The sequence below is a fragment of the Nannobrachium achirus genome (assembly GCF_963921795.1).
Source record: "Nannobrachium achirus genome assembly, chromosome: 5".
Taxonomy (NCBI): Eukaryota; Metazoa; Chordata; class Actinopteri; order Myctophiformes; family Myctophidae; genus Nannobrachium; species Nannobrachium achirus.
Genome location: NC_137814.1, coordinates 57918179 through 57935388, shown reverse-complemented (window position 1 = coordinate 57935388; position 17210 = coordinate 57918179). Strand labels below are relative to the sequence as shown.

Here is a 17210-nt window from a genome sequence, read left to right as displayed (position 1 = left end):
CACGGCTATGCATTGCATTCACAGCAGTGCCTTTACCTGGGACAAGTAAGTCTGTGCGACAGTCGTAAAGCATTCCAAGACTGAAGGGTCGGCCGAGAGCTGCCAGCTCTATAGTTTTACTGCTCTTTGGGCCAAACACACCTCTGTTAGTTTATTCACTGCACTGGAGATGATTCACACACCTCTGTTAGTTTATTCACTGCACTGGAGATGATACACACACACCTCTGTTAGTTTATTCACTGGATGATACACACACACCTCTGTTAGTTTATTCACTGGATGATACACACACACCTCTGTTAGTTTATTCACTGGATGATACACACACACCTCTGTTAGTTTATTCACTGGATGATACACACACCTCTGTTAGTTTATTCACTGGAGATGATACACACACCTCTGTTAGTTTATTCACTGGATGATACACACACCTCTGTTAGTTTATTCACTGCACTGGAGATGATACACACACCTCTGTTAGTTTATTCACTGCACTGGAGATGATACACACACCTCTGTTAGTTTATTCACTGCACTGGAGATGATACACACACACCTCTGTTAGTTTATTCACTGGATGATACACACACCTCTGTTAGTTTATTCACTGGATGATACACACACCTCTGTTAGTTTATTCACTGGAGATGATACACACACCTCTGTTAGTTTATTCACTGGATGATACACACACCTCTGTTAGTTTATTCACTGCACTGGAGATGATACACACACCTCTGTTAGTTTATTCACTGCACTGGAGATGATACACACACCTCTGTTAGTTTATTCACTGCACTGGAGATGATACACACACCTCTGTTAGTTTATTCACTGGAGATGATACACACACACCTCTGTTAGTATATTCACTGGATGATACACACACCTCTGTTAGTTTATTCACTGGAGATGATACACACACCTCTGTTAGTTTATTCACTGCACTGGAGATGATACACACACCTCTGTTAGTTTATTCACTGCACTGGAGATGATACACACACCTCTGTTAGTTTATTCACTGCACTGGAGATGATACACACACCTCTGTTAGTTTATTCACTGCACTGGAGATGATACACACACACCTCTGTTAGTTTATTCACTGGATGATACACACACCTCTGTTAGTTTATTCACTGGATGATACACACACCTCTGTTAGTTTATTCACTGGAGATGATACACACACCTCTGTTAGTTTATTCACTGGATGATACACACACCTCTGTTAGTTTATTCACTGCACTGGAGATGATACACACACCTCTGTTAGTTTATTCACTGCACTGGAGATGATACACACACCTCTGTTAGTTTATTCACTGCACTGGAGATGATACACACACCTCTGTTAGTTTATTCACTGGAGATGATACACACACACCTCTGTTAGTATATTCACTGGATGATACACACACCTCTGTTAGTTTATTCACTGGAGATGATACACACACCTCTGTTAGTTTATTCACTGCACTGGAGATGATACACACACCTCTGTTAGTTTATTCACTGCACTGGAGATGATACACACACACCTCTGTTAGTTTATTCACTGCACTGGAGATGATACACACACCTCTGTTAGTTTATTCACTGGATGATACACACACCTCTGTTAGTTTATTCACTGGATGATACACACACCTCTGTTAGTTTATTCACTGGAGATGATACACACACCTCTGTTAGTTTATTCACTGGATGATACACACACACCTCTGTTAGTTTATTCACTGGATGATACACACACCTCTGTTAGTTTATTCACTGGAGATGATACACACACCTCTGTTAGTTTATTCACTGCACTGGAGATGATACACACACCTCTGTTAGTTTATTCACTGGAGATGATACACACACACCTCTGTTAGTATATTCACTGGATGATACACACACCTCTGTTAGTTTATTCACTGGAGATGATACACACACCTCTGTTAGTTTATTCACTGCACTGGAGATGATACACACACACCTCTGTTAGTTTATTCACTGGATGATACACACACCTCTGTTAGTTTATTCACTGGATGATACACACACCTCTGTTAGTTTATTCACTGGAGATGATACACACACCTCTGTTAGTTTATTCACTGGATGATACACACACCTCTGTTAGTGTATTCACTGCACTGGAGATGATACACACACCTCTGTTAGTTTATTCACTGCACTGGAGATGATACACACACCTCTGTTAGTTTATTCACTGCACTGGAGATGATACACACACCTCTGTTAGTTTATTCACTGGAGATGATACACACACACCTCTGTTAGTATATTCACTGGATGATACACACACCTCTGTTAGTTTATTCACTGGAGATGATACACACACCTCTGTTAGTTTATTCACTGCACTGGAGATGATAAACACACCTCTGTTAGTATATTCACTGGATGATACACACACCTCTGTTAGTTTATTCACTGGATGATACACACACCTCTGTAACTCTGTTAGTTTATTCACTGGATGATACACACACCTCTGTTAGTTTATTCACTGGATGATACACACACCTCTGTTAGTTTATTCACTGGAGATGATACACACACCTCCGTTTGTTTATTCACTGCACTGGATATGATAAACACACCTCTATTAGTTTATTCAAACTGTTGGTTGAAACATATGGATATAACGTATACTCACTGACCTACACTTTTTGAAAGCTGAACTACTATGGTATATATTTTTGACAGTGGTGTAAAGTAACTAAGTAGATTTACTTAAGTTCTGTATTTAAGTATTTAAATTTAAATACAGAACAATTTTGAGGTATTTGTACTTTACATGAGTATTTCCAATTTACAACACTTCTACATCTACTCCACTACATCTCGGATTCCAAATATTGTACTTCTACTCCACTACATTTATTTGAAAACTTTAGTTACTAGTTACTTTGAAGGTGTAAATGATAATAAAACACACATTAACCCACTTAAGTCCTATTGTATACCTTGGCTATTTGAAAATAGACGATCTACAAGCTCACAATGTGTCGCGATGTGACGTGTTGTGAGCTTGTAGATCTGCTATTTTCAAACATTTTGGTACATTTTGATGCCAATACTTTTGTACTTTTACTCTATATATTATTGAGTATATTTTGAATTCCGGACTTTTACTTGTAACAAAGTATTTCTATATTGCTGTATTGATTTTACTTGAGTAAAATTTTGAGTACTTTTTCCACCACTGACTACAACTACAACAACAACAACAACAACAACAACTACTACTACTACTAGCCTATGGCTTATTAAAGCCACTTGACTAGAATGAATTAACAGATGTGTATTTTCTCCAGTACAGTGTGAACCATGGACCCAGAGAGCAGTAATACCATGGACCCAGAAAACAGTGACATTGTATGACCATTGCTCTGGGCCGACCCTTCAGTCTTGGCATGCTCTTCTAGGCTATGACTGTCGCAAAGACCAACTTGTCCCAGGTAAAGCTTTAATATATGTAATGAGTGGCAACAGTGCCACCTATTGGCTTGAAACGCTAAGCACATCATATATAGGAGTAATGCAGGGGTTGGCAACCTTTTTGACATGAAGTGCCATGTTATCATTTTCTGGATAGTCAGAGTGACATATCAACATTACGTTTAATTATGAGGCCACATCAAGATGTAATATTTCCAACTGATTTTGGTTGTCCATTAACAACCTTTATTTTTCTTCTACTTCTTCTGTAATTATTTCTTTCACATCAGGATAAATTCAAATCAACATAATTCATAGGTTAACGCCAAGGCATGTGTCTGGTTCATTACGTGTGTGCGGCCTCATCTGTTGCCAAAGCCCATTGACCACCTAAACCCTGTACACTTGACCGGAGTCCCCCAAGGCTCTATACTAGCCTAGGGGACCTGCTTTTCTTGCTTGATGCAAAATATTTCCGCCGAATGTTCGTCCCCAGAACAGAACACTGGGGTTCAAGTGGGTAAAGGCGTGTCCATGTGCAATGTCAGAAAAACGTAGGCTAACAGACAATGTGTTTTTGCAGTTTGTGCGTCACATAAAGCACAGCCCCTTGGACGTCATCCAATGGCACGCTGGCTCTGACTGCTTTCGAGGAGGGGTGTCTATTTAATTAAAGGCCTTTTACTCTCAAAACCCACTTTCAGTGGCTGGACCATTCTTTATGCCCTTGTGGTTAGAACCTCTCCTTTTCCCTGAACATTATTCCCTCCCATGAGCACCAGTGGTTTGAGGGATACCAGTCTGGCTCCTGTAACCTCTCGCTTCAGGAGGAGGAGTTCATCATGTGTTCATGAACGTCGCAGAGCAATCCGACCAGCGCCGGCCTCTTGTGGAGGAGGAGGATAACGACAGCGGGACAGGAAGGGGACCTCCTAACTGCTCCTCCTCCGCTCCTCTCAGCAGGAGCAGTTTCCGCAGCCCTTCACGCCGTTCATGATCTCCTCCTGCAGTTTCTTCCTCTCCTCCTCTTTGGCGGACGGGCGCTTTTCAGTAGGCGGCTCGGCCGCGCCGTTGCTGTTGAGGATCTTGCTGTTCTGGGTGTTCCACAGGTCAGCGTACAGACTGCCGGGCGTGCTCAGGAGCGTGGCGTGGTCTCCGCGCTCCGCTACTTTACCCTGATTGAGGACGATGATCTCGTCAGCGTCAGCGATGGTGGACAGTCTGTGGGCGATGAACACTGATGTTCTGTCTTTGACCATCTCCTTCATGGACCTCAGAATGACCTCTTCTGTAATAGAGTCCAGGGAGGATGTGGCCTCATCGTACAGCAGAATGGGCCGGTCCTTCAGTATGGCGCGAGCAATGGCCACACGCTGCTTCTCCCCTCCTGACAGTTTGAGGCCTCTCTCACCGACCTGGGTGTCGTAGCCATTTGGCATCTTGAGGATGGCATCGTGGAGGCCAGCCAGCCGCGCCACTCGGTACACATCCTCTGCAGTGGCCTTGATGTTCCCATACTGCAGGTTGTAGAAGATGGTGTTGTGGAACAGAACACTATCCTGAGGGATGACGCCCACAGACTTCCTCAGGCTGTCCAGGCTGACATCCTTGATGTTCTGACCAGCGATGTAGATGTTCCCCTGCTGGGGCTCATAGAAGCGGAACAACATGCGCACGATGGTGCTCTTCCCTGACCCACTCCTTCCGACGATCGCCACCTTTTTCCCGGCGGGCACCTCAAAGGACACGCCGTTCAGGACCTTCTGGCCCTCCAGGTACTCGAAGTAGACATCCTCGAAGCGGATTGTGGCGTCCTGCGGCATAACGGTCAGTGCTGGAGCCAGATCCTTCTCCTTGATCTTGGTGTCCACACTGAGCAGGGTGAAGAGTGTGTTCATGTCGATGAGCGCCTGTCTGGTCTCCCTGTACACGGTACCCAAAAAGTTGAGAGGAAGCGAGAGCTGAAACAGCAGGCCGTTCACCATCACCAGGTCTCCTACCGTCATGTCGCCTGCCATGATGCCCTGGCTGGCCATCACCATGATAGTTGTGAGGCCCACAGAGAAGATGGCGCTCTGTCCAAAGTTAAGCATGGCCAGTGTTTCTGTGGTCTTCAGGGAAGCATGCTCGTACGTCTGCAGGTAACCATCGTACCGCTCTGCTTCATACCTCTCGTTGTTGAAATACTTAACGGTCTCATAGTTGAGGAGGGAGTCGATGGCTGCGTTTCCCGCCTCGTTGTCTGCTTTGTTCATCTCCACCCGGAAACGAGTCCTCCATTGAGTGACTAGGATGGTGAAGGCTGTGTACGCCGTTAACGTTCCCACAGCCACGGCCGCAATCTCTCCACCACAGTTATAATACAGGATGGCACTGACAAGGCCCATCTCAAAGACGGTGGGCCCCAAGTTGAAGACCAGGGCGCTGAGGACGAAGGAGATGCCTCGCGTCCCGCGGTCGATGGCCTTGGACAGCGCGCCCGTCTGCCGGCTCAGGTGGAAGTCCAGGTCCAGGTTGTGCAGGTGGAGGAACACATCCTTGGCGATCCTACGGATGGAGCTCTGTGCCACCTTGCCGAACTCAGCGTTCCTCAGCTCATTGAAGAGGGCTGCGCCCGCCCGTGCCACACCATAGCCAATCAGCAGGGCTGTTGCCGTGGTAGCCACAGTGCTTGGCGCGTCATTCAGGTTCAGCATGTGTCCCGACATCGGGTTGAGCTTGTCCACCGCATGCTTAAAAATGTAGGGTACCGCCACATTGATCATCTTAGCAGCAGCCAGCAGCCCCAGAGAGACAGCCACACTCTTCCGTAGATCTGGCCTGTCCTTGGGCCACACATACGAAAGCATCGCAGACAGAATCTGGTCAGAATTCACCTCCTTCAGCACATTTTTGGGGTCGGCATTCAGTCCTCCGCCTGCGTTTCCATGCCAACATGTCCGCTTGTCCGTCACTTGCAAATAATTTGCAGATTCCAAGATCCGACGACAGTTTCCAGTGTTGTTGACACTCCATGGTGCCGTTCTTAGGTTGGCTGTGGACCTCAACAGGTGACATGTTTTATTATGTTGATGGTTGTGGCGGCGTTCATCTCCGTCCTTGTGGTTCCACGCATGAAACGAACTCGTCTGTCGAAGAATAAACGGCAGTTTTCGCCTTTGTGCGTGAAATCCACATTTCAGCGGGACCAAGAGCCGCGCCATGTTGTTGCTGAGAGGCTCTCACGTGAACTTCCATCAATGTTTCTGATGAGAAGTGATGTCAGGTGACATCACCTCATCAAATATCAAACCGATCAAACCCTGGATATTCATACTGTCACTGTGACATCACAGGTGATATCACAGTGACAGTCCATATATGGGTATCCCTGTTATGCCCATATATGAAGATCCCTGATGTCATTGATATATATCACTGGCCAGATGGCAAAGGCATGGACCATATCTGTGTGACTGGTTCAGATAGGGATCTCCATGTATGGGCATGAAATATATTGTATGTATATGGATACTGATGAGAAATAGCATTATTTGAAACTAAATTTATAAGCTAAATTGAGAAAAAAGCATTATGTGAACTTAGGAAACTAAATGTATAAACTAAATTGAGAAAAAAAAGCATTATGTGAACTTAGATCAATCAATCAATCAATCAAAACGCTATTTATATAGCACATTTAAAAACAACAATGCTGACCAAAATGCTTTACAACAGAATAAAAACAGTGGAATCGAAAAACAATAAAACCAAAGTACAAGACACACTACAGGTGAATAGGGTAAAAAAAATAACTAATAGCTACAACAATGAAACTTTTGCAGTTGATTACTTACATCAAGACTAAGAATTTTTGAATTACAAGTTTTCTGAAATTATATGTTTAGATATGCAAATGAGGCACTATATGCGCTAATAATGCCCAATTTGCATACTTTTCAGGTACATAAATCTGAAGATTGGATAATGCCAGGTTCAAAACTATTGTTTCCCTTTCTTGACATATTAGAGACAAAACAAATTACAGAGGGGATTTTAGATATCTCTTTTTATCACTCCATAAATCATAAAATAGTGTCAACAGTCATAAAAAACACATTTTCGCCATGTTTTTAGTGATAAAATGTGATGTAAATCAGGCTATGAATGATATATCAACAAACCCCTTTGTAAATATCTTCAGGATATAGATAAGAATAAAACTGGAAGGTTTGGTGTATGTGGGTGCAACTGAAGAGGAGATTTATGTACCTAAGTATGAGGAAAAACACATTTTGGGAAACAGCCTTTAAAGATTGGACACACCCCCATCCTATACAAACCAATTGTAACTTCAAACTCCATTTTAATCATGTTAGATTCATCAAAAACACCTGTCCTCGGTTCTGGTGACTCATACTGTCCTCCTAATACGTGAGGGGGCCATGTTTCTTTGATTCATCTTTTATTCATTTTTTATTGTCTATATATATCTATATTTTGTAAAATATGTATGAAAACAAATGCTGTTAACTCGGCACTTTCACGTATGAAATGAACATTTATATGTGTATTTTGAACGTTAATTTTGCATTTGTTTGAAAGAAGGCATGTTTAGGAAGCAAAATAGTAAAAAATTTCATTTTTTTACATTTTGATTTTTTACATGTTTTCACCTGCCATGTCTCCCCTTAACAAACAAGCGAGAAGAAAAATAACAAAGTTAAAAAGTTAAAAATGTAAAAGCTATGGTTAAAAGCCAGATTAAAAAGAAAAATAACAAAGTTAAGTTAAAAATGTAAAAGCTATGGTTAAAAGCCAGATTAAAAAAAAGTGAGTCTTAAGAAGGGACTTAAAAACCTCACGGAAAAAAAGCTAAATTGAGTAACCCCTGTCCCTAAAAAGGCCCCAAAAGTGCATCCAAAGTTTATGAAAAATCAAGACAAATGACAAAAGTATTTTGCACTGATAGGGGAATTTTAAAACATAGGGGAATTTTAAAACATAAGGTCTCATAGATTCCAGCAATAAAAGGTGATTGCCGCAGCATAATGTAAATTAAACTGGTCTAAAAGAGTGATGTCAGAAACTCATGTCAAACTTACTGTAATGGGCCGTGGAATTTAAACATGTCAAACTTACTGTAATGGGCCGTGGAATTTAAACTTATCATTATGACAATATTGTTTTTCTTTTAATTCACTGCCGTGGAATTTAAACTTATTATGACAATTGTTTTTTCTTTTTATTCACTTATACTGTCAAAGAGAAAGCAGAATTTGACGGCAGGATATCATCTATTTGATTTAAACTGTCAAAAGGAAACTAGGCTGAGGTCATGTGTGGCAAGGTTAAAAAGTATAAAAAGTATTGTTGCCAACAACGCCACCTGGAGGAGAGCCCAGGAACTCTATTCAAAACTCTCAAAAATAAGGCAAACAGGTTCGTTCTAATCAGGTTTTCGAGCAGAGAAATAATCAGGCACTTCATGCAATAAACAGTTTTATTGCTACAAAAAGTATTAATTTAACATGAAACAGGCAATGACTTTTGAAAATGGTAATGAATCAACAGTGAACAGACAATGAACTTTTAAAAGACAATATGTGGCTTCAGGTTTGCTTCCTACTAATGCGCATAGGCCCCCAGCAGTCCTTGTGGAACGCGCACAGTCCTTTTTTCCCAATGTCCAATATTCTCCTTCTCTCGCAGGTCTCCTTTAGAGGGGGTCAAACAAAATAGCTCTTTCAGTACCAAGTCCCAAATGGCCTAATGGCCTCAACATTCCACTAAATTAAACACACTGCACACTAATAACAAGAGAACTCCAATAAAACAATACTAAAGTTAAAGGGAAATAAAAGCATGCAATGGTTTATTTTAATATCAAAACAGTGAGGACTATTACTATAAAATGAGCTAAAAGTGTCCCAAAACGGAGCCTTTACAGTGAGTAGGAATTATAGGACCAAATAAAAGGAATAATTAAAGGACTAAAATAAGGAGGTTAAAAACAGCACAGCAGGCACAACGCAGATATCAGAGTGTAGAGGGGTACTTAGCTCGGAGAGGGGCAAGTCTTGACTTGACCCCTCTGTTGCGTGTATCCAGCCTCCCCTCTTTCACTCTGGCCTCGTGGGGAACGGCACCACCGCCGCCGTCTGGTCAGCGCGGCTGCTGCCTCCATTCTCTGGAGCTGCACCGCTGTGCTGCTGGCCATTTCAGGACGTTTCAATCAGCGTTTCAACGTGGTTCTGGCTCTGCTTTCCCCTCGGCTGCATACTCTGCGTTGCTATCTGTGTGTTGTCATCTCCATCAGTGTGCCTCCTCAGCACCCCACAGACGGGTCCGCTCCTCAGCACCCCACAGACGGGTCCGCTCTTGGGTGACAGGGCCCCGGCACCTGTCCATGGCTGCTCTGCTCTGCTCTCTGTCTCGAATGCCCAGCCTGCTCTCACTGCAGCGTGCTTTTAAGGGCCACACCCAAGTCCAGGTGCAGGCAATTTCCCAATCAGCTCCCCAAGCCACACAAAACCAGCCCAGTTACATCCCCCCATGGCTAAAGGTTGGCAGTCCCTGCCACGGTTGCAAACTTAACAGGCCAGTGCCGTATTAAAGTTCTGAAAAAGATTAACAGTCATCATCATCATGTTTTAAAATCCATACAACAAAAATAAAAAAAACCTGATTAATCTCTGCTCAGTGAACCTGATCCTGCCGACCGACGCCAGAATTTGGGTCTGTGGCAAGGTTAAAAAGTATAAAAAGTATTGTTGCCAACAACGCCACCTGGAGGAGAGCCCAGGAACTCTATTCAAAACTCTCAAAAATAAGGCAAACAGGTTCGTTCTAATCAGGTTTTCGAGCAGAGAAATAATCAGGCACTTCATGCAATAAACAGTTTTATTGCTACAAAAAGTATTAATTTAACATGAAACAGGCAATGACTTTTGAAAATGGTAATGAATCAACAGTGAACAGACAATGAACTTTTAAAAGACAATATGTGGCTTCAGGTTTGCTTCCTACTAATGCGCATAGGCCCCCAGCAGTCCTTGTGGAACGCGCACAGTCCTTTTTTCCCAATGTCCAATATTCTCCTTCTCTCGCAGGTCTCCTTTAGAGGGGGTCAAACAAAATAGCTCTTTCAGTACTAAGTCCCAAATGGCCTAATGGCCTCAACATTCCACTAAATTAAACACACTGCACACTAATAACAAGAGAACTCCAATAAAACAATACTAAAGTTAAAGGGAAATAAAAGCATGCAATGGTTTATTTTAATATCAAAACAGTGAGGACTATTACTATAAAATGAGCTAAAAGTGTCCCAAAACGGAGCCTTTACAGTGAGTAGGAATTATAGGACCAAATAAAAGGAATAATTAAAGGACTAAAATAAGGAGGTTAAAAACAGCACAGCAGGCACAACGCAGATATCAGAGTGTAGAGGGGTACTTAGCTCGGAGAGGGGCAAGTCTTGACTTGACCCCTCTGTTGCGTGTATCCAGCCTCCCCTCTTTCACTCTGGCCTCGTGGGGAACGGCACCACCGCCGCCGTCTGGTCAGCGCGGCTGCTGCCTCCATTCTCTGGAGCTGCACCGCTGTGCTGCTGGCCATTTCAGGACGTTTCAATCGGCGTTTCAACGTGGTTCTGGCTCTGCTTTCCCCTCGGCTGCATACTCTGCGTTGCTATCTGTGTGTTGTCATCTCCATCAGTGTTCCTCCTCAGCACCCCACAGACGGGTCCGCTCCTCAGCACCCCACAGACGGGTCCGCTCTTGGGTGACAGGGCCCCGGCACCTGTCCATGGCTGCTCTGCTCTGCTCTCTGTCTCGAATGCCCAGCCTGCTCTTACTGCAGCGTGCTTTTAAGGGCCACACCCAAGTCCAGGTGCAGGCAATTTCCCAATCAGCTCCCCAAGCCACACAAAACCAGCCCCGTTACACATGAACCCACCCACGAATCTCTAAAAACTGACAAAAGGTGTGGAAAATATAGCGATATTGTTGTACTTTGTTCTGCACGAAGTTGTTTTCATTTCAGGAAGTATGAAGGCGTACGTGCACTCACGTGCACCCGTGATGAAGTAAAATAATCCATCACTGTGGTCAATCAAAGTTGTCAACACCCTGTCATGGACTCCCCAAGTTACCTGAAGATCAACCCACAACGAGAATCGACTCATCAACCCCTTTGATCTGAATTGTATAAGAAGCTCTGTAGATAGAAACTCAGTGTCAGACTTCATGAACTGACACACTGAGTTTACTCTATGTGCTAGTTAAGTTTGGACCCAGAGCTCTGTATTGCTGTATTGCTGTGTAAGGTTGTATCATTCTTTTCTTGCATTCATTCATTTACATTAGTATAGGTTCATCAATAATTGTACACTTAACGAATAGGAAATAAATAATTTGGAATATTGGATTATAATTCTGCCAGGACATTGTTTTATTTGGGTCCCTCTGTGTTCCTCATATAACAGGTTCAACGAACACTTGGGTTTTATATTATATTAATAGTTGTTGTCTGATATCCATGACATAAGGTGGACCTGACCCGTTTTCCATATCAATACATATCTATCTATAAATGCGAGAAGTCTCTGTGAGTCTGTCTGTGTGTATGTAATCCGCGTATCTCGAGAACCGTTTGTCCCACCGGCTTCTTATTATTAATAAAGGATAAAATAAAATAAAAAGTCCATACATGGTTATTCCTAGAAACAAAATCCCTTTTATGTCCATATATGGAGATTTCTGATGTCCTCAATCCCATGCCGAAAATGTTAATATCAAGTCCATATATGGAATGCCCATATTTGGTGATGCTCATCTGGGGACCCCCAAAATAATTTGGGGACCCCCCTAGGGGTCCCGACCCACAGGTTGAGAACCACTGCAGTAGGCTACAAATCAATAAATCTTTGTATCTATCCATGTGTCCATCCATGTGTCCACTGTCCGTCCATCCATCCATTCCAGTGGTGTAACGTTACTAAATACAATACATTTAATTAAGTACTGTACAATTCCGAGGTATTTGTACTTTACTTGAGTATTTCCAATTTCCAATACTTTTACTGCTACTCAACTACATCTTGGATCCAAAGATTGTACTTTTACATTTATCTTTAGTTACTAGTTACTTTGTAGATTTTGATTATTATTAGGCTACTATAAATAAAATAAATAAAAACAATAACATTTCGGACATTTGAACATAGCCAATCCACAAGCTCGCAATGCGTCGCAAGGTTGTAGATCTGCTATTTTCAAAAGATTTTTATATTTTGAAAACTAGAAATGTTGACATTCTGCATAATGAGTAGGCCTGCTTTTACGTAGCCTACATTGTAATGCCAATATACTTTTGTATATTTTAAGTACATTTTGAATTCTGGTCTTTTACATTGCAGTATTGATACTTTTACAATGAAGTAAAACATTTGGGTACTTTTTTTCCACTGCTGATCCATCCATCCATCCATCCATCCATCCATCTGTTTCAGCGACAGTTACACACCTCGTCCACCAGGGGGCGATGGGCTAAAGGCAACGGTGCCTCGGCCCCTTCATTGCGCACGCGCGAATTACGTTGACCCGGAAGTAAGTGTAACATGTTGTTGTTGTTTACAACGTCTCCATGGAGAGCGTGGAGCAGTGGATAAAACATGTCTCATATAAAACACACAGTGAAAGTAGAGTCACCAGATGAACACGTGGCGCCGGTGGGAGAGGATTACTCTGGACATGATGCTGCTGCTGCTGTGGCAAGTAAGTTAACCGGAGGCAGGGGCGTCACAAGGGGGGGGAAATGTGGGACTGAGTTCACTAGGGCCCAAGCCAAGGTGGAGGGGCCTATATTATAGCCTATACCAGGGGGGTCTATTAGTTGAGAGAGAGATGAAGCAGGGACCCCCACAACCTGTTCATAGACTCCATATAGTTTCATCGTTTGACAGCACAATCATCAGTGTATTTTGTATTCATGTCAATGTGTGTTTTCAGATATTTAACCACTTGAACCGTCAATACTTAATAAACTTGACCTTTCACATGTACTTAGTCTGCTCTTTTTCTCCTCTACACCAAACCTCTTTGCCAAAAATAGCCAATCTACAAGCTTGTAGATCTGCTATTTTTGGCTAAAGTTCTCATAATTTGGACGCTAGGGTTCAAGTGGTTAATATAAAAAAGGAGAGAAAAAAAAGGTTTCTATCACACAAAGATTTGGAGGACCCCCTACAGTAACTCTGAGGACCCCCTAGGGGTCCCGGACCCCTGTTGAAGACCCCTGTTATATACTATGAAAAATAGCAGCTATGCAAGCTCGGTGCCGCGCTGCGAGCTTGTAGATCTGCTATTTTTGAAAAGTCGTGAAAATGTGTGCAAATCTTTGAATATTATGTATGTTTTTTAGCACCCGTGGCCAAATACACATCATTTTGGGGGTCCTTCACATGAAAACGTTTGAGCACCACTGACATAGAAACATAGGTTTTTCAAAATACCGTAGAAGGATTTGAAATATTATTTTTCAATAGTTAAAGCACAAAACAATGCATAATAATGTGATCCCTGTCTAAATGGGTTAAACCCCCTCCCCCTATGAAGAACATTCATGGGGGCCCACAGTGACCCAGAATTTGGTGCGACACCCCTGACCGGAGGACACGTTTTAAGCTTTTAAATAGCCGATCTACAAGCTCACAGGGTAACCGGTAGCATCGCCGGAAAACATACTCGCCGAGATTTTTATTCTTGTATTTGTTTTATATACAACTTTAGGATTATGCATATCTTTCTGAGGTTAAGATTGGGAATAGGGTTTTGGCACCATTTTACTGACGTTAAGGTTAGGAATAAGGTTAGGCACTCTATAGCCAAATAATTACCAAAATAACAGCATTCAATGTTTAACTGTTTTAAATGCAGACTGGGAAATTCCACGCCTGGGTCACACCAAGAAGGCTCGGGCCAAGCGGTCGCGGTCGGCATCGTTCACTCGGCACGAAGTGGCCGTCCTCCTGGAGCATGTGCACCAGCACCGGGCCGTCCTGTTTGGCAGCACCAATGGAAAGAAGGCCACCGACACCAAGAGCTGCCTGTGGCAGGTGTGGTGGTGGAACTCAAGTTCTGTCAACAAGACATAATAGTGCGGGGGGTTAAGGGGAGCAAATGCTAATTTTGTAAAAATTTGTCTTAAAGCGCCAAATTTTGCACAGATGTAGCCCAGGGCATGCTCTAATGATTTAGCTAGGGCGCCCGAGTTTGCGACCTTCGGGGTCGCCACAGCAGCCAAGTCAAGTTGGGCTCCCATCGACTTTCTATACAGGAGGAAAATACCCAGAAAAACTTTTTTTGGGGGGGGTATTTAAGTAGGATGTGAGGGGTCTAACTAGGAGTTTGTCATGATGCTGAATCCATTGCAAGCATTTGTTTTGCACAAAAAAACATTCCTTGGGCTACAAATGGCCCCAGAAAACGATCACTTTTCATCACTAATCACAGTTTTGTGGGCCATTTCTGGGTATTTTCCTCCTGTATAGAAAGTCGATGGGAGCCCAACTTGACTTGGCCGCTGTGGCGACCCCGAAGGTCGCAAACTCTGGCGCCCTAGCTAAATCATCAGAGCATGCCCTGGGCTACATCTGTGCAAAATGTGGCGCTTTAAGACAAATTTGTACAAAAATTGCATTTGCTCCCCTTAACGCCTCGCACTATAAATAAAGAAGTGTCAGAGGTAAAAACATAAGGTGGTGGTGGAGGTTTCATACAATGACTGTACAGGTGATTGTGTACATAGGAGTACCACAGGCCTGTGGTACAGTGATTCTGCTCTAAGCAAAGGAAATCAGACCATAGTTATACTGGCATTACAAGGACAAGCTGTGCCTTAACAATATCTATCAGACCTAGGAAAGACATCTTGACTCTTACAGTACATCATGTAATCTTTAATGTATGATACGGCATAATCTACAGTTACCAACGTCACACATAATCAATCGTGCTAATATAATATCTACTGTTATTAACGTCACACATAATCAATTAGGGGTGGGCGATATGGAAAAATACAATATCACAATATTTTCCCCAGCTGTATCACGATACACGATTTTATCACGATTCTTTTTCACGTTGGTTTTTATGGTTATTTTTTCAAATTACTTGACAATACTAGACTCTCTGGGTTCCTTTTGCGAGGTCTAACGTGAACTTTACAAGTATGTAACTCTGACAGTATACAAATGAAACCAAATGGTCCATTTGGTTTCATTTGAGTCAGAGTTAGAGACCTTGACATTTTAAAGTTCGAGCTGATGATTTTGACCAAAATGCAGGTTTAATTGAATTCTGCAATGAATCTCTGTATTAACGATTAAACAGGACTTTTTACAAGGCTCCCTCAATTGTATCACGATATATACGATACCTCTGAAAAGGCATATCATGGAGACATTGTATCGTCTCAACGATAATTATCACCATATCGCCCACCCCTACCAGTAAGACTCCCTAATCGGGAGATAAGCGACCGTAGGTGGCTTATCTCCACAAATAGGGCAAAAATGTGTTTTTCCCAAATCTTCCTGATCCATGTTGATGACATGAGTGTAGACGTGCTGTGTAGTGATATTCGTGATTTTAGGGCAAAAACTGTAGGAGCAGTGTCCAAAAATGTGTTTTAAAAATCGGCCTGAAGGTGGCGCTAGAATAGGGCCATGTGAGAAATGAGGGGTGGGGTCTCCGCGTTGCCTTGGCGGACGAATAGCTACCGGCCCCGGCTCTCCCGGACGCTCCTAGCCCGAGTTACGGCATTTTATGTGCGCTGCAGTGGCAGGGGGTCCTCCACTGGGGGGGCCACCACTTTTGCATCCCTTCTGGAGCACCAGGAGCCGGTGGTCCCCGGGAATTCCCCGTGAGCAGCCCCGTTGGGGTGGTCATTTGGTCATTTTTGCACATTTGGTCATTTTTTACATCTGGGGGTCCCTGGGGCTCCGGGGGTCCTTGGAGGTTGTAGAGTGTGTGTGTAAAATGTGTGCAGGCAAGGAGTGTGTGTGTAAAATCTGGCATGGATCGGGTCACCGGGTGCGGAGATATAAGCAGGGAAAAAGTGTGACGTGTGACGTGTGATCACATTTGGTCATTTTTTACATCTGGGGGTCCCCCAGGGACCTGGGGGTCCCTGGGGCTCCGGGGGTCCTTGGAGGTTGTAGTTTGGCAGTCAAGGAGTGTGTGTGCAAAATTAGGCATGGATGGGGGCAACGGTTGTGGAGATATGAGCAGGGCAAAAGTGTGACTGACTGACTCACTCACAGACAGCCCGTGGAGGTTTTGGTAGTAAATGCGACCTACGGTCGCAATAATCAATCATGATAATATAATATCTTCTTCGGCCCCAGGCCATCGCCAGGGCCATGGCCCCCTCCAGTCCCTGCGGCCTGCGCCACTGGAAGGGCGTCAGGAAGAAGTGGCAGGACTTGGCCAGCCTCACGAGAATAAAGGCGGCGAACATCAGGGGCCGGGCCGCTGGCGGCAGCAGCGGTGAACCGGACAAGACCTGCCTCACCGCCGACGAGGAGAGGGTCATCGCCATCGTCGGCGACGCAACGGTCGCGTGGGTCAACGGTGGGATAGACATGTTGGGGGAGATGGGGCGGGGCTCTCAGCGGACGACCAAGAAGGTAGGGCTGTCACAATTATTACATAATCGTCTAATCGTAATTATTTGACATAATCGCAAAATATTTTGTA

General features: G+C 43.5%; 1 protein-coding gene across 1 annotated transcript; it reads right to left on the bottom strand.

Annotated features, from left to right (window-relative positions):
* Window positions 1–4421: 4421 nt before the first annotated feature.
* On the bottom strand, window positions 4422–6668 carry LOC308285522 (iron-sulfur clusters transporter ABCB7, mitochondrial-like; the record flags this gene model as incomplete). Its single annotated transcript, XM_080726304.1, has 1 exon — window positions 4422–6668. The coding sequence occupies one exon, from the start codon at window positions 6666–6668 to the stop codon at window positions 4422–4424; it is 2247 nt and encodes a 748-aa protein (XP_080582430.1).
* Window positions 6669–17210: the final 10542 nt, after the last annotated feature.